At 44.7% G+C, this 18,060-nt stretch overlaps 1 protein-coding gene across 2 annotated transcripts in view; it reads right to left on the bottom strand.

The window, feature by feature from the left end:
- Positions 1-2,249: 2,249 nt before the first annotated feature.
- PARM1 (prostate androgen-regulated mucin-like protein 1) overlaps positions 2,250-18,060 on the bottom strand; it is a 112,722-nt gene continuing 96,911 nt past the window's right edge. For both annotated transcript variants that reach the window (XM_045473744.1, XM_045473743.1), the window contains one exon: positions 2,250-6,424. In XM_045473744.1, the coding sequence (XP_045329700.1) occupies positions 6,340-6,424 (85 nt within the window). In that variant the 3' untranslated portion in view covers positions 2,250-6,339. The remainder of the gene's footprint in view (positions 6,425-18,060) is intronic.

Below are 18,060 nucleotides of genomic sequence, written 5' to 3' on the forward strand. Positions count from 1 at the left end.
ACGGATGTCTGGCTGAGTGTATGTGCAGGAAACTCGGGCACTGAGTGAGGGCTCTGTGGAAGCGGTCAAGAGCATGGACTCTGGAGTCTGACGGTTGGCACCAGAATTCTGCTCAACTTACCAGCTGTGTGACCTTGGGCAAGTTTCGACACCATTGGCCCTTAGTTTTCTCATCAGTACCATGGGAATACTGTATTAATAAGATCTACCCCCTTGGGATGTTAATCCATGTAAAGTACTTGGAACAGTATCTGGCTCATCGTAAGTGTTAGGTGAGAATAAGCCATTATGATGATGATACCAAGGAAAGACAAGTCAGTGACATAATGGAACAAGAGGGCAAAAGGGGAAGACATTCTGAGGGTAGAATTTCTAGTCCACGCTGCTGGGGATTCACGCTTGTCTCCTACGGAGAGCGGGGTGGCTTCAAGTGGAAGCTAAGAGGGGGGTTCTTCACTAAACTCTGGGAGACAGTCGGGCCAGTGTTTATGCTCTGACAGAAGGGGGGTAAGTAGAGGCAGTCTCTTCCTTGGCAGAGAACACAGCCCAGCAGGGCAGCATGAATTGGCAGAAAGGTGACAGTGCCTGGCAGGGGACATGTGCTTGGGACCTGACTGGGCTTTCTCTGGGCTGCATGCCAGACCCCCTCCAGATCACCTAAAACAGCTGAGGGGGGTACCTCACAAGACGGGGAAGGGCCCATTTTAGTAGAAGGTGTGAGAGTCTTAAGAGCTGGGTTATATTTAGATCGGAAACCAGCCCCTCGAGTGGAAAATAACCAACGGCTCTGGCAACAGACCGACCTGGTTTGAATCCCACTTCTGCCACTTACTAAACTGTAAATATTTGGCAAGCAGGGGCCATCTTATTCATTGCGGAGTACATGGAAGGAGTCCGTACATGCGTGAGTGAATGGAGTATCCTGGCACCTCAGTTTCCACATCTGTAAGATGGAGAGAGTGTAGGTGATCACTGAGTTGATCCAAGGATTACATTAGACAATGCCCACAGGTACCCAAAGTTCCTAATGGATACTACGTTCCTTCTGTTTTATAGTAAATATTCAGTATCTTGCTTAAAATAGGAACACAATACACTTCTTGCCTCCAACGGATTAATGCTGCTTTAGTGCTATAAATGGAGTCCATTCTGTACTTGTCATAGATTAGGTCCTTTAAAAGAAGAGACCGTACTGCTTACAGGCGTTTTCCCAATTTGATCATTGCTTTTCCATGGTCATTTATGACTCAATGCTTTCTGACAAACATCAAAATATAGCCAGCTATTGGTGAGCTGGGTGAGTACTACTGAATTTTAGGAGAGTAAAACATCACAGATAGGTTACTAAAGACTTGAAACATGTTATGATCTGACTTGGAAAAGCTATCATATAGGAAAATATATTGATGGGGACCCAATAACTCATAATATGTAAACACCACCCGTTAGGCTGTTTCTTTCCATGCACGTTCAAAGTGCTTTCTGACCGATTCTGTTCAGACAAGCTTGGTTGGAATCATGGACTGGTTACTTGCTTTTGTGCCCATGGAGGGCCTCAAAAAAATGGCCGAATCATCAACAGGAAAGGGTCTGTTTGATGTCTGGTCCTGTTTTTCCATCTAGACTCTTCCCAGTCAACCCTCCACATCGTGCCACTGGAAACCAGGCACCTAACCTTATGAAATCTGACCTTAAGTTTCACATCATCAAATCAACTTGCTCTAGCTTACAGGTGGCTCCGTTCCTCTCTTGTGTTGCAAAGTGCATGCATCTTGTTGCTGTTCTTCTCCTCAGAATCAGAATAATCTTTGGTTAGCTTCTGAGGGTTGATGGTCTATTCTGAATGATTGAAATTGCTTGCTATTTAACTGTCAGGATGGGTATGATGGACTTAATTTTTTTGAAGGAGAGCCAGCAAGCATCAAATGTACTTGCTGATGTCAAATATGCCTTAATAAGACTTGAGTTGGTCTCACTGCCTACTTACTGAATCAAAGTGTTTATTCTTACATCTACTTTCTAAGACGTGGTGTATTGTTAAGAGCAAAATCACTCCTTAGAAAGTTTCGTTTCTGACACTCTTCAATTCTGTTTCAAGATCAGAGAAGCCTTCCTGCCGTGCAGAAAATGCTATTTATTGGTGTGGGGTAAATTTTCTTTAAGAACAAGTCAAGGCTACTTAATATGAGCAGAGCGACTCAATGGCTTGAATAACAAAACATATCAAAATGTGAATCACTACTGTCAGATGCAGGCTTTTAACAACTTTAATTGATATAATTAGTATACAATATGTCTTACAACAAATGTAGGTACAATGACATCAAATATCAAAGAAGTTGCACATCTTTCCATCTTTTAAGTGATGTTGGCTAACTCACCCCAAGAAAGCAAGCTGGCATGGGTCTTCTGGTTAGCACTATTACCAGTATCAACTAATGCTTTAAAATCAAAGTTGAAATGGTACATTCATTTGCCAACAGGAGGTTAAAGGCAAAGAAGGTGAATCAGTGAATCAACGTGCAAATCAACACGGCCCAGTTGCAAAACTCATTTCCCACCCGTGAGGGTTTGAACCATGCACCCTTGCAAGCAAGACGAAGGGCAAACAGATGACTTCAAACCAGAATCAACTCTGTAAAGAACCCAGAATAACTTCGGGGTGGTGAAGGCCAGAGGTCTACCGCTGTTAGTGCTCAGGTATCTATACTGTGTTACCCTAACCTCCTGGATCCTAACTCAGTAGTCTGGGAAACCTATGTCCTGGGACATCTTTTCATTTGGAGACAGAAACCATTCTGGTCCCGGGCACAGCTAACCCTGCAGTCAGTCAACAGCACGGGGGGTAGCTCATAGCTATGACAGCTGCCTGATGTGGCTACGATAACAGCTGTCGCTTGATAGATGTAAGTGAAAATAACACACCAGTATCACAACAAACAAGAAACTGAAACTGAGATCCCTTATATATATCTGCGTAATACTTTAAATGTCCATAAATATCTTTTCTCCAGAAACTGAAAACACTAGACATCGTTTCATTAATCCTCACAACACGTTTGTGAGGTAGTGTAGGGTGAGGTCAATGTGAAAGCAACACCCTCATTTAAGAAATGAAGACAGACATCCAGGGAGGGCAAGAGACTTCACTGGGGCCAGGAGAAAAGAAGACAAAGTTGGATCCCACTGTTCATCATTTGCAATCTGTGGTTTTGAAGAGGCTGCTTGCCTCCCTCCTGCTCTGACATTCTATTGCTTTATTGACCTAGTCCTATTCCTGGAAGGAATGTGGTTGCGTTAGATCCGCTGAAGCTATTTCCCTTGGGTAGACCTGAACAGACTCTCTGATGTCTAGGCGTCAATTATCAGCATGTATTTCAGGGGTGTGTGTGTGTGTGTGTTAAGCAACCTATGTTGAATACAGTTGTTCAAATTCTTTGGCCAACTCAGAAAAAAAATGCACTTGGCAAAATAAGGTCCAACCTATGGTAGTTTATACTGACATAACACAGAGTGTTAGAGTTTTTATGGGAAGCTGTCACCTTGCCGAACAGATCTTCCTGAGGTCCAGATCTCTCCCTTTGCCATAAGGATTTGGAAAGTAACAGGAGCAACAAACCCACCAATCGCTCTTGAACAACAGAAGACTTTGGTTAGGACAGATGTTACTGAGTCCGTGGTTCATAACTGGTCAGCTTTTCCTGGGAAGAGGTTGGTCCCTCTGACCCAGCATAATGACTGACCCAGTATTTATCCAGAAGAGCACCACTTTGAAGGTGTTTCATGGACATTTTGTCAAAATGTTTGTGGCTGAGGGAGAAAATAAAAGGGATATCCTGTTTTTACTGAATTGTCCTTTGCTAAACTGAGAGCCTCTAGGCTTTATAAAGGGCATGAGAGTAGGGAAGAGAGACAACTATTCAGGCCCATCACGGCCAGAGGGGGCACCACTGGTCATCCCTGGCCATTTTTCTGAGAATGTCCACTTTTTTTTTTTTTTTTAAATCAGAGATATCAGAATTCTTGGCACTCTACTTCTCATTACCTAGTCCTATTGTAAAATACCTCTGGGGGTTGCTCATTCTCCTTTGATATGGAAGGAATTTAAGAATAATTTCTTCGCAGGGGCGTCTGTGTGGCTCAGTCGGTTGAGCATCCAACTTCGGCTTAGGTCATGATCTCACGGTTCATGAGTTTGAGCCCCGCATTGGGCTCTGTGCTGACAGCTCAGAGCCTGGATCCTGCTTCGAGTTCTGTGTCTCTGCCCTTCACGTGCTCACGCTCTCTCTCTCTCTCTCAAAAATGAAATAAACATTAAATTGTTAATAAGAAGAATAATTTCTTTGCAGAGTGTGGGATGGCAGGCTGTGGAAAGTGGAACCCTCCTGGCAACTGTGAACAGCGTGGCAACAATGGTTTTCATGTCAGTACTTGCTGGACCACAGCGAGTGACAGGTTGACCTGAGGGTCAAGTTTCTGGAAACCAAACAGAGCCATGGCAGCAGGTCCGAGTTTAGAAACAAAAACTGATCCCATTTCAAGTTCTTTAAAACACTGTGGGACAACAGAACACATTCTGAAACAGGGCCCAATTTACGTTTCCCAAACCATGGAAGTTTCCCACTCCAATCAGGACAGGAGATGCCATTTGCTAACATCAGGTGTTACGGGAGGATAGAGTTTGAGCCATGAAATAAAGCTATCTAGAGAACACACAGAAATACACAGCCAGCCACGCATGCCAAAACAACCCATAAGCCAACAAACTAAATACTTTTTAGATAACAATTTAACAAATTGCTTCATTTAATTAAAAAGAAAAAATACTACTACTCTGGCAGTGTCCTGTTTTGTTAAGGATGGGCATTTCAGTAACTCATGGTTTCTCAAACTCCGTACTATTGACATTTGGGGCCAGATGATTCTTTGTTGCGGTGGGCTAGCCCGTGCCCTGTAGGTTGTTTAGCGGATCTGTGGCCTCTACCTACTAGGAACACCAAGTTGTGACACTCAAAAATGTCACAAGACATTTTTAAATGTTTCCTGGGGGACACAAAATTGTCTGCCGGTTGAGAACCCCTGCAATAAATGGGTATCTGCAAACATGATCGGTTCCTTCTCAAAATTCAAGTTGTAGGGTCTTAAGACTGTATACCTAAGAGTGCTCATTAATTAAAGGGCAGAATTAGTGAGGTAAGTGTATGGGAAGAATGCACGGATTACTCATGGTGTCTGTTTCCTATGGAATTGCCTCCCTGAACAACTGCATATAGACTAATGCCTTTACCCTTAAAAAAAAAAGTTTACAGCCATTATCCAACAGACCGGAAGGCAGTGGACCAGCTGTTTCATGGGTATAAAGCAAGGATTCCAGACGCCCCTCCAAGCAGTGGATGACTCTGTTAGTTATTGAGGGCTGATTCCTAGTTTCCTTAACGCGGCACTCAGTGCTTGTCTGCTCCCAGCCTGCCCTCCCAGCCTCCGCCACTGCCCCACCGCACGCTCACTCGCTCACTCGCACACACGCTCCCCCTTTCTCTCCGATAACTAAACTCATGTCACAGCCCTCTCCCACGGAGAGCCTGGGGGCCACGATCCCAGCCGCAGCCGACTAGAATGAGCATCCTTAGCAGAGATGGGTGGCCTGGAGGGGAGAACAGATAGAGGGCACGCTGAACTCTGACAGCAACATGCTACTGTCCTTCAGCTTGCTGGCCTCCTCCAGGTCACCTTCTAGTTTCCTCTTCCATTAGTGAGGCAGTGAAGAAGCCAGGATCCAGCTTGTAGAGCCAAGCAGGCATCCTGTCAGATACAACTAGGTAAAAACAGATTAAAAAGGAATCCGAGCAGCCCCTGCTTCCTCACCTGCGGGGCGAAATCCTCCCAGTACTCATTTCCTTGCCCCTCACTGAGATTTAATAGAATTTCCTAAATAAAAGTATAAGAAATGCCACAAACAAAAAGTCCCTCCCAAAGTAACCGCCGCCCCCCCCCCCCCGACACAAAACAACTCAACCCCTGGCCCTCAGTCCCTCTTCCAGTGGATCCTGTGGTGGGTCCAGAAGCCTCCACCACGGTGGTCTGGCCTGTGGCTCCGGCTCCAAGCTGGCCCATTTTGGCTGCAGATAAGCCTCCACTCACCTTAAAACAAAGATTCTTTTTGTACCAGAAAGGGGAAGTTACAGCAGCCAGAGGAGAGGGAGGAAAACAAAACAACCAAACCAACAAAACAGGGCTTAAGATTGTCGCGCGATGCGCATCAGGTACTTGTATTAATTCTACTGGGAAAGCACTTATAAATAAAGAACAGTTATTTCTCATCCCAGCCACGTTCCTTCGTTAGGAGTCGTCGTACAGAGGGTTGTTGTAGTTTCCCCAGGATCCGTAGTCGTGATCATCCAGAAGCCTTCCGTAGGAGGAATGCCTGGTGGGAGGAGGAGAGGGCTGTGGTTATTTGGAGAAGTTGGCCGTCTGGGGCTAGCCGACAGCGGCCCGACAGCCTGAGCAGGGGAGGCCTCCAGGGCCCTCACGAGGGGAGACAGGATGCTTGCACCCACCAGCCGTGGAAGCCTCAGTCCACAAACCCCTGGAAGTTACCACCTGGGAACTGCTCACCTGCTCACCTGGGAACCCAGCTGGCACCTTCCACTGAGACCAGCTGGGTCCTTGTCCCTCTCCTTGACCTCCAGTGCTAGAGAAGGAGGGGGACCCATTCCTATGGCTACTTAATAAGAAGTAATGGCAAAGGGAATGTTGCATTCGGGCATTTCACTTAAGTACTGGACTCAGTTTCCCCGGAAATAATAATGACACCACTGTTCCTCTCTCCACCCCTCCTGACCAGCATATAGTGTTTTACAATCTACAAAACGCTTCTGTGTTCCATTCGTACTTGAGGGTCCTCAAAATAAGGCCATGGACCAGGTATTGCTTATTTTTCTGCTGGGGAAAATTTCTCCCTCAGAGCTGTTGACTGACGTGCACAAAGTCACCCAACTGAGCTATGAATCAGATTCCTACCTCCTGGATCCCGAGCTCTGAGCTCAGCTTCCCAGAGTCCGATTAGCACCCCTCATTCTGGGAACCTGTCTCACAATCATTATTTCTACAAGAAACTGAAATCAGATAGTGATCACTCCTCTGTTTAAAACCTCAGAGTGGCGGGGCGCCTGCATGGCTAAGTTGGTTAAGCATCTGACTTTGGCTCAGGTCGTGATCTTGAGGTTCACGAGTTCGAGCCCCACATCAGGCTGTCTGCTGTCTGTTGTTGGCACAGAGCCTGCTCTGGATCCTCTGTCTCCCTCTCTCTCTGCCTCACTCTGTCCCTCCCCAGCTTGTGCTCTCAAACAAAAATAAACATTTAAAAAACAAAAAAACAACAACCTTGGAGTGGGTCCTCATCTCATAGAGTAAAAGCCAAAGTTATTACAACAGTGTTCAAAGCCCTTCGGGATCTGTCCCCTGTTACTTTTCTGAGCACATCAGCTACTACTACTCCAGTCCTTCTCGCTCTTTCTGCTCCAACCATGCCTCCCTGCTCCTTTCCATCATGTCTGGCACCCTCTTGCCTCAGGGCCTTTGCATGTACCATTCCCTCAGCTTGGAACAGCTGTCCTCCAGGTGTCCACACAGTTCATTCCTTCATCGCTATCAAGTCTTTGCACAAATGTCACCTTTCCAGTGAGGCCTTCCTTAAGAGCTCTATTTAACTTGCAATTCCCACCCCCCCAGCATCCCTGGCTTGATTTTCTCATAGGACTCCTCACCTTCTCACACACTATATAATTTACTTGTTTATTTTGTTATTGCCGCCTCCCTTGAAGAAACTGTAAATACGGATGATTTGCCTACTTTGTTCTTAGCACCGTCTCCAAAGCCTCGAAGAATATCCAGCACATAAGTCCTTAATAACTGTTTGTGGAAGAAACAGTGATTGGAAATAAACTACATCCCGAAAAGCCAATCTGTTCCCAAGACAGAAGCTTCCCAGGGAGGATTATCATCATTTTACGGCTAAAACTAATGTCAGGACTGGGAGAACAGCACAAAATGAAACATAAGAGTGGTTCTGAGGTTCATGCCAGTGTGTGAATTATCACACCTGGCCATTAGAAATCATGTGGCCCCCCCACCTCCCTCCCCCCAATTTTTTTCTCGGCTCAACGTGAAAACTGAACAAAATGAAAATACAATCTGAAAGGCACAGAAAGCGTGCGTTACACTTACATCTCTGGCTACCTAATTGCTGTCGCTCTTCTATATGGTGTTTACATATACCAGGGATTTGAAAAGAGAAGATCTGTTGCAAAGAGCCAGACCCTTGCTGAATTCGTTTTGAGATTCTTAGACCTCAAAATTCTGAGAGCTGGCTCAGCTCACCCAGCCTATGCACCTGGAAATTTGAGAATGTTCCACCACGTGCTTTGTTTCCCCTAACGGCCCACACTCATTTCTGTAGGTGTGAGAAGGAAAGAGACCAGAAATAACACACCGTTGGATCTGATGGACGGGGATTAAGGGAGGCCAGTTTTGGTAAACAAGGTCACAGGCCATGCGTCGCCAACACCTCCCCCACACTTAACACCTCCAGCCTCAAACAAATCCTTCAATGGGACAGTTGAGAAATGGAAGCTATAGAATGAACTAGTAAAAACCTCAGGATTATAGGACTGGAGCTCAGCCTAGATTTCAGCATGACTTACTGTTGCACGCCTGGCCAACATCTACCTAATAAACTTGCTCCGATATTGATAGGGTACTCCTGCCTCGCCTTTGTATGGTAATATAACGTCTCGCAGCATTTTACATCTACCATATAATTTTATTCCCATAAAGTATCAGTTGGGTCAATAGATGCATGTCCTTGAATATGTTTTTAAACCCCTGTTTATTCATCTATAAAATGGAGAAACTTAAAATGTGTTCGAGCTGGTGGGAGGACTAAATGAGGTAATGCATATAAAAGGCCTGGCACATAGTAAATGCACAGTAAATGTTGGCCAGTATCGCTGTTTAATTTTTATTATAATGAAACTTACACAAGCACACGGCAAATAGTGGAAAAGGGCACTGAGTGAAAAGCAAGCCTCCTTCCCACCAAGGACTCCTGAAACTACACTCCAGGCATAGTTAAAAAAACCCGTCTCTGATATTATTGTTATTTGAATTAAAAAAAAAAATATTGTGCTGGAGTGGGGCCAGAGGATTAAAACTCTCTCGGTCATCAGGTTTTACTGCTTATCGTTATTTTCAGGCAAGACTATTTGATCAGAGCCTCCCTGAACCTGCTGTTTTCTAAGAGACATTCACGACATCAATACTAGGAAAATAAAAGCAAAAGATAGATCTTTACTTTCATTTTTCTTTGCTTTCTCATTTGAATGAACAGGGAGTTGAATAAATTACCAATAAATGAGGAAAGTGAAGCAAGAGATAGAGATAAGCCATAAGTGGGAATGTACTGAACTTGTAGCTTGTTTTAATATATTAACAAGGCTAAACAAGAAGAATTGGGTGTGCTGGGATCCCAGCCAGGTTTGGATAAATCGTATAATACTCTAGAGAGAGAAAGACAAACACGTTTGTGTGTGTGTGTGAGAGAGAGAGAAGAAAAGAGAGAGAGGGGTAAGAGGAGAACAATGACCCTTTTAAACTATCTCTCTAGGTCAGAACTTCTTAGATCATGCACGTTTTAGATGGAAATCGGGAGGCTCCAGATCGGTACTCGTGGCATCCAAGAGGTGAAAACAATCTCACTTTCAAGATTAGGAAGGTGAGGCTTAAGAAACCTACATGACTCTGTCCACGTGATTTAATGGTAGAGCTGGTATTGAAACCTGGTCTCCTGTCCCTGTTCTGCAACACCGCTTCACCTAATTTCACTCCGAATAGCAGTCTGTACGAATGTCACCGCTGTCAGGTCGAGGCGGTTTTCTTTACTCAACTTCATGAAGACTGGTACCATTCAACATAGCTGCATTTTCTAACTGCTGTGCCTTGGCTCCCTTAGATGGTAAACCTCTTGGGGGCAGTCTACGTCTTACCTTCCTTTGAATTTTCTGGACATCTAGTATGTTGCTCTTACTGCGGTGGCTCTTTCATAAATATTTGATGACGAGTGCTTACGTCGGGTACAGATAAATAGTGTATATGGAGTTTGCTTGGTCGATACCAGCAGGGATTAGTCTGGCCCGTGGCAATTCATTGTGCACTGTAACCGCGGCAAAGTGAAAATATTAAAGAATACAAAGGGTCAAAGCCATCACTTTGACCTTAATTGTAGGGAGAGGAAAGAGAAGTACAGCTAAATTTCTCTCATGCAGTGATGTGGCTTCAAAGCACCCAGCACCGTGCTCACAGGCCCTGTGAATCAACGGCACTCTGCTGTCAGTGCCCTTTTGCGGTACCGTATGGTTTAGGGAGCTAACAGCAGAACCCGGGGGGACAAAACAGGGAGTGATTTATGTTAAGCCCTGGCTTCAAGGCTTCCTTCTCAAATGGCTTGGCTCTAACAGGAAGCAGCCCTTCCTACTCCCCTCCTCCCTAACTGCTGATGCCTTGTGACAACTGGTACCTGTGGTGGTGACGTTTGTGGTTTGAGGCCTTTTCCACAACTGCAAAATGGTACCTATTTTAAGACAACTGTAGCATCAGTACTTAACGGAACTCCATTGTCTTTGAAAATGAATGAGGTGTTTTACTTGTGCTGAAACAAACTTATTTTAGATCTACCCTATGACCCAGCAATAGCAATGCTAGGAATTTGCCCAAGGGATACAGGAGTGCTGATGCATAGGGGCACTTGTACCCCAATATTTACAGCAGCACTTTCAACAATGGCCAAATTCTAGAAAGAGCCTAAATGTCCATCAAATGACGAATGGATAAAGAAATTGTGGTTTATATACACAATGGAATACTACGTGGCAATGAGAAAGTATGAAATATGGCCTTTTGTAGCAACGTGGATGGAACTGGAGAGTGTGATGCTAAGTGAAAGAAGTCATACAGGGAAAGATACCGTATGTTTTTACTTTTATGTGGGTCCTGAGAAACTTAACAGAAGACTGTGGAGGAGGGGAAGGAAAAAAAAAAGTTAGAGAGGGAGGGAGGCAAACCATAACAGACTCTTAAAAACTGAGAACAAACTGAGGGTCGATGGGGGGTGGGAGGGAGGGGAGGGTGGGTGATGGGTATTGAGGAGGGCACCTGTTGGGATGAGCACTGGGTGCCGTATGGAAACCAATTTGACAATAAATTTCATATTAAAAAAAAAAAGGAAAGAAAACACCTTCCCCTTTGTAAGAATCAGCCCCAGTTCTCAATGAAGGGTCCAGCTTTGTTTATTGTGACACCTCCCAAAGTTCTCACCTCTTTAGTCGAGGAGTGAGTCTTGCCATTCAATTGTTAGCTCTTATTATGTGCTAAGAAGAAGAGATGTAAAGATGAAAAAGATATGGCTTAGTGCTGGGAAAACACAGCCTAACCTGCAGCTCATTAGTCATTGGTAATTAAGCCTTCAGACTCTTATCACCCATTTGCAAAGCCAGTTCGGTGCAGCTGCCACTGTCTCCTTTGTTTCTGTTGGTGACTTTCTCTGTCATTTCCCTGGCTGGCTCCTTTCGTTTCAGTAGTCACTGAAACCTTACGATCTATTAGGCCCGATTCTGGAGCTGGGAGAACGGCCACGATCCCTGTCCTAAGGGACTTTACAATCTCCTGGGGGCCGACACAATAAATAAGACATGAAAAATAATAGGACGAATGGTAATATGTGCAACAGAAGACAACAAAGCAATGAAGGGGAATGAGGAGTTCCAAACGTGAGGTGGGGACTGTAACCACGAATATGGTTGGTGATCAGAAAAGGTCTCACTAAAATGACATTTGAACGGACAGGTAAACGAGGTGTGGGATGGGCCATGTGAAGGCCCGCCAGGAACTGCACAGGCAGAGAGAACAGGAGTGCAGAGGCTCTGAGGAAGGAGCAAACAACACATCTGTGTGGTAGCTACTGAACTACGATTGTTTCAAAATAAATTATTTATTGGAATGATTTTGGATTTATAGAAAAAATGCAAAGATGGTACAAAGAATTCACATATGGCCCCCACCCAGCTTCCCTTGATATTGACCTCTTATTTAACCATGGTGCATTTGTTGAAACTAGGGAATTAACATTGTCAGCTATAGTTTTGGAGCCGAGAAAAACTGCGACTCTTAGGGGTAGATTTATTTGCCCACAGTTCCTGAAGCAAGTTAGTGGCAGAATGAGTATTCTAATTTAGGAATCGGTTTCTGCCTTTCTACTAAAATCCCAATAATGGAAACATTCCAAACATTGATTTTCAAGGTGTTCTTCCCATGGTCTGGGTTTCTTTTAAAGAGCAGCTGTTTTAAATTTATCTTTAAGTAACGACCTCTACTGGGGCGCATGGGTGGCTCAGTCAGTTGAGTGTTCAACTCTGGTCATGATCTCAGAGTAGTGGGATCCAGCCCCACATCAGGCTCCACACTGAGCGTGGAACCCACTTGGGATTCTCTCTCTCTCTCTCTCTCTCTCTCTCTCTCTTTCGCTCTGCCCCCACCACTTGCACATGCTCTCTCTAAGATAAATTTTTTTTAAAAAAATAACCTTTACTTTGAAGGAGTAGATTAAATTTATTTTTTATTTTAAAATTATCCGCCAGTATCATACTGGCAGGCTCTCATCACTTGTTTATTTGTAAACAAGTTCAGAGTCAGGAGGTCACTAACGAAGTGTATGGTTTAATAGATTCCCAGAGCTTCCCCTCCTCTAAATCTAGTTTCCCTTTATTTGGAATAAATGAACACTGCCCACTGCACCCGAAATTTTCCTACCCAGAATTATTCACTCAGCCAGGAACTGTTTATAAAACAATTATGCCAAGGACTTTCTATCCTTCTAGTGGAGGAGCCCGACCAAGAATACAATGATTCCAGGACAGGGAACGGAGTGGTACAAAGGAAAGGTGTGCAGCTAGGAACTCACCCTGGAGAGGGTGGGAGGGAGGCTTCCCAGAGAGGGTCTCTTTTGAGATAGACAACCTGGAATTAGGCAGATAAAAAAGAGGTGAGCCAAACACCTGTGCCCGAGGGATCAACCTGTCCAAAGTAGCCAAGACATGAACCAGCGGGGGCATTGTATCTAGAATGTGTGTGTCTGGTGTGTTGGGAGATGGGGGTAGATCAGGGTCACTCAAAGTATGGTTCTCACACCCAGCGGCACTGGCCTCACCTGTGAGCTGCCACACGGAATCAGAACCTATGGGGACCAGCCCCAGGAAACCACGGTGGCGCTTTTTGTTTTTGTTTTGGGGGGGGAATGTCTTGAAATTTATTTATTCTAAAGACCCATGAATAACAGATATAGGAATGGGGACAATGGTCACAAGGAAGACACTTGAAGAAGAAAAAGCGATGAAATGATTATATAAATGAGTTCAGATAGAAATACAAATTTTTCCAATCATAAACATTTTTATAAATTGGTAATTTCTTTTCTTTTTTTTTTTTTAAGTTTATTTGTTTTGAGAAAAAGAGAGATAAAGAGAGACAGTAAGCATGAGTGGGGGGAGGGACAGAGAGAGGAGAGAGAGAATCCCAAGCAGGCTCCATCCACACTGTTAGTGTGGAGCCTGACACGGGGCTCGATCCCATGAACCATGACATCATGACCTGAGTCGAAATCAAGAGTCAGACGCTTAACTGACTAAGCCACACAAGCGCCCCTAGATTGGTATTTTCTAATCCTACATGTTTTCTCAGATTGGTATTAGCCTATAGGTGGATTAAATTGGTTGCTAAGCTTAAATATGCTGATTTGGAACATGACAATGAGCTGCCTAATGTCCATCAAAGCCTTTTTTCCTGTTTAGCAGACAGACAGGGAGCGCCTAACTTTGCTTAGATAAGCCATGGACACATCCTGGGGATAAAATACAGGGTACTAAATTAATTTTCATTTTCATTTAAGACCCACTTCCTTCATGAAGACTCTGTCTAGTATCACCTCTGAACATCTTCCCCTTTTTTGAACTTCCGTCAAATAAGGTTGAACATTACTAAACTGGGTTTAGGGGAACATTTAGGAGGCGTTGCTAACATTGCGGGGCGATCACATGAAAAGGAACCGTGTTTTTAATTACCGCCCCCCCCATTGATTCTTATGCACATTAAAGTCTCAGAACCACCGAGGTACAGAATCAAGTCAGTCAGACTTACGGAATGCCAAAAGCTGATCCGAAAAAAGTCAGCCCGCAAGTAACAGATTCTAGAAGACCTTAGACTTTATGGCTGGGCCCTACTCTTCAAACCTACCAACATCCAAAAGGAATCCCGTTGTATAAAATGTGGTCACTGAAAGACTTCAAGCAAGACAGGTGACTTCTAAGAGAATGCCCTGTCGTGTCTCTAAATCAAGATCACATTTATTTTTGTGACGGGAACAGCCCCTGTTGTCCGTGTGGGTTACCCACACCTAATTATAGCAGCATCCACATTGCTGGCGACAGCAGATACGGTCTCCTGCACAGGGGATTATCTCGTGGCAGAACAGCTTTGAGCCAATTTAAACACAGCAAACCCGACTTACCTCGTTCTTCAATCATCACTAATTAAAGCCACCCTTCTGCAAGAGGCAGGCAGGGCTCTTGCTTCCTTTTAAAGTTGCAAACAGGCCCTGAGATCAAGAGTGCTCAGAGATGGTTTCTGTTTATGAACATGTAACGTGGATGCAACCGCACGGGCGTTTAGAAGAAGCACAACTGAAACTGCCAAGTGGAACACGGAAGTCTGTACATCGGCGTGTAATTGGAAAACGGAGCTGCTGTGTCATCTTCCCCCCTCACCTCTCCCCTCTCCTTTGAATCCCTGCCTACCCAATAGGACTGTTGGCCGCTACCGTTCTACCGAGCACCTAAGTAGTAAGCGCTGCATTAACAACCATTACAGTGACAGGACGTCGTCCTTCCATCGTGCTCACTTTGAACCCGGTGCTGAAGGTTTCTCTCTGGTACAATTTAATCCTCATACCAATTCCGAGCTAGGTATTAGGTATTAGTAGTAGTTAGGTAGTTGTATTACCTAACCCGAGTTAGGTATTAGTACTATACTACTGATATAAATATAACTATATACGGTTATAGAACACAAAACTGATCACAAAGTGTGTAATACATTTGCCCTAGAGCACATGTTCTTAACCACCCTGCTGCACAGTCTTTGCAGGTGCCGTACGTTCATCACTCCATTTCATCTTCAAAAGAACCTTGAAAGAAGGGTGTTATCCACTCGATGTTTGCAGATGAAGAAATTCAGGATCAGGGAGGTTATCATTTGTCCAAGGCCACTTAAATAGTAAGTAAAAGGGTCAGTGCTGAACTTGACCGCAAAGCCCACGTTCCTCCCTCCGCACGATGCCACTGCAAGCCAAAATGCGGGGTCGGTAATAGAGAAGAGCCCTGGAAGGTTCTGGGCAGCTCATTTTTACGTCGCTTCCAAAAGTGGCTTAGATTACAGCAAGAGCTGGTTCCTTGGGGGGGGGGGGGGTATTGTGACAAAACTAGAGGTCATGGGTCCCTGAAGAACAGGAGTGTGGAAAGAGATGGCTGAATTTACCAACGCCTTCAGAGAGAATTAAGATTTAGGAAAAGGGGCAACTACTGAGCCACCACTGGCAGAGCTGACAGGACGTGCCCCTCGTCTGGTTGTGAGGCTGCCCTTTGAGGAAGACACTTCTTTTGCATTTGCAGGGACACTGGCTGGGCCAGGGTGATAGCCCGTGGTCACACGCCAGCAACTAATGGTTCCCTCACGGGCTGTGATTTCAGTCACTTTCCACCCAAGCCAAGTGAGCTGAAAGACCACAGAAAACAGACCGCTTGTCATGTTCTATTTCTCAGAAATCGGGGATGATAGAAATGGAATAAACTTCCAGCCAAGGAAGTATACACACACACATGCATGCACACAGGCAGGCCCCCATGCACACACGCACACGCACGTACACACACACATTTGTCGACTTAGCCAAATGTATTTTTGATGAATGATCAGTGGGGCTTTCCAAGAATCTGGCAAAACAACACTTGAAGCGCTTCTAGCCCAGCCTTAAGATGCACGAGGGCTCTTAACCTCCTTATGTTATCATTTTGCCAAAATAATTAACAGAGCAGCAGAAAGGGGTTTTCCTTAGGGGGTTTCTAAAGAGGGGTCTGATCACTTTACCCATCTTTAAATGTGTAGTCCCAAAGATAAATAACAACCTCAAACCTATACCACTGGGGCCTTTCTACATTTAAGACAGAGGGCCTACACGGGGAGGGAAGCCATGACGAATTCAGTGTAATCATTCACTGAGTTCACCTCGTGTTGAGAATGCCCAGAGAAGATATACTTTAAATTTTTAAAATAAAACGTGATGCAATTTTAATCAGCACTCATTAGAACCAATTTTTATGATCTGCTAGCAAAATATTCCAAACACAGTACATTCTGTGATGGGAGCACTGTGTCTCATCACTGATGGGACCCCAGTGCTAGAAGGGTAACTGGCACACCGCTAATGCTCATGAACTAGAATGCACCTGTTCCGCTGAGAGCCCTTCCCGCTGACAACTTTGATGATGATGGTGATGATGATGGCAGTGCTAGGTACCTGGGAAGCAAGGTCCATTAATTTTCCCAACAATGCTACCAAGTAGTTAATACCGTGGCCCTTATTTTTACGGGAGAAGGAGAAGTGAGGGCTTGTGAAGCTCCGTGACATTTTCAGGTCACACCAGAGCCTTCTAAGAAGTGGTAGAGTGTGGATTCAAACCGAGGTCTCCCTGCTTCTGGAGTCTGAATTTTTTTTTTAAGGTTATTTATTGATTTTGAGAGAGAGAGAGAGAGACAGAGGACATGAGTGGGGAAGGGGCAGAGAGAGAGAAAGAGATTCCCAAGCAGGCTCCACACTGTCAGCACAGAGGCCGATGTGGGGCTCGAACCCATGAACTGTGAAATCACGACCTGAGCCGAGGTCAAGAGCCAGACCCCTAACCGACTGAGCCACCCAGGAGCCCCTGGAGTCTAATTTTTAATCATGGTTCTAGACTGCCTGTCTGTAGTCAGTGGTTTGAGACAGTAATCTTGAATTCTCGCCTGGAGTCAAGATGAAGAGTCTTTAGATTCTTTCAAGATCCTTTTTGGCAAGTGCATGGAGAGAGGAGAGTGTTTTATTTCACTCCACATTCCAGTGGACGTCACACTTTTTGTGACACAGCCCTTAAGAAACTCACCACTGTGACAACAGAATGGTTCTCAAATTTACCCTTTTCTCAAAGTTCCTTTTCTGCCTCCTCCCACCCCAACACGGAGAAACTGGCTACAAAGGGGGAATGAGGTCCCCAGACTAGTTCACAAAAGCCAACTTAACTCAGAATTAAAATGGTGTATCTGCAGTGATAAACTAGTAAGGAAACCAGCTGGAAAAGAGTACCATTTAGTAAGATATAATTCATAAAATTAAGTTTTCTGGTCAAGGAAATACAGACTTAATGGAGAAAAAGATTTTTTAAACTACGAAGGAGACAAAGATGCTTTTATAAAGGCTTTTAGACACAGGTGACGCTGGCCCTTTAATTCCAATTTCTCTTTGAAACCTGGCTTTCCTGTGCTTTGTACCTTAGATACAGGTGATAGTACCAGGCGCTCTCATATTTAACACCATCGTTCGATTGATCCTGTGCACAATTTAGAACAAAAGATGGAGGGAGATAACAGGGCAAGAAGAGCGGAAGGGCACCTGGGTGGCTCAGTTGGTTAAGCGTCCTGAGTTTGGCTCAGGTCACGATCTCACACTTTTGTGAGTTTGAGCCCCATACTGGGCTCTGTGCTCACTGCGTGGAGCCTGCTTGGGATTCCGTCTCCCTCTCTTTCTCTCTCTCTCTCTCTGTCTCTCTCTGCCCCTTCCCTGTGCTCTCTCTTTCTCTCTCAAAAATGAATAAATTAACATTTTAAAAACAAGGGAAAGAGGCGCGAGAGTTGGTGAGTGTCAGT

The sequence above is a fragment of the Leopardus geoffroyi genome, chromosome B1, assembly GCF_018350155.1.
Source record: "Leopardus geoffroyi isolate Oge1 chromosome B1, O.geoffroyi_Oge1_pat1.0, whole genome shotgun sequence".
NCBI lineage: Eukaryota > Metazoa > Chordata > Mammalia > Carnivora > Felidae > Leopardus > Leopardus geoffroyi.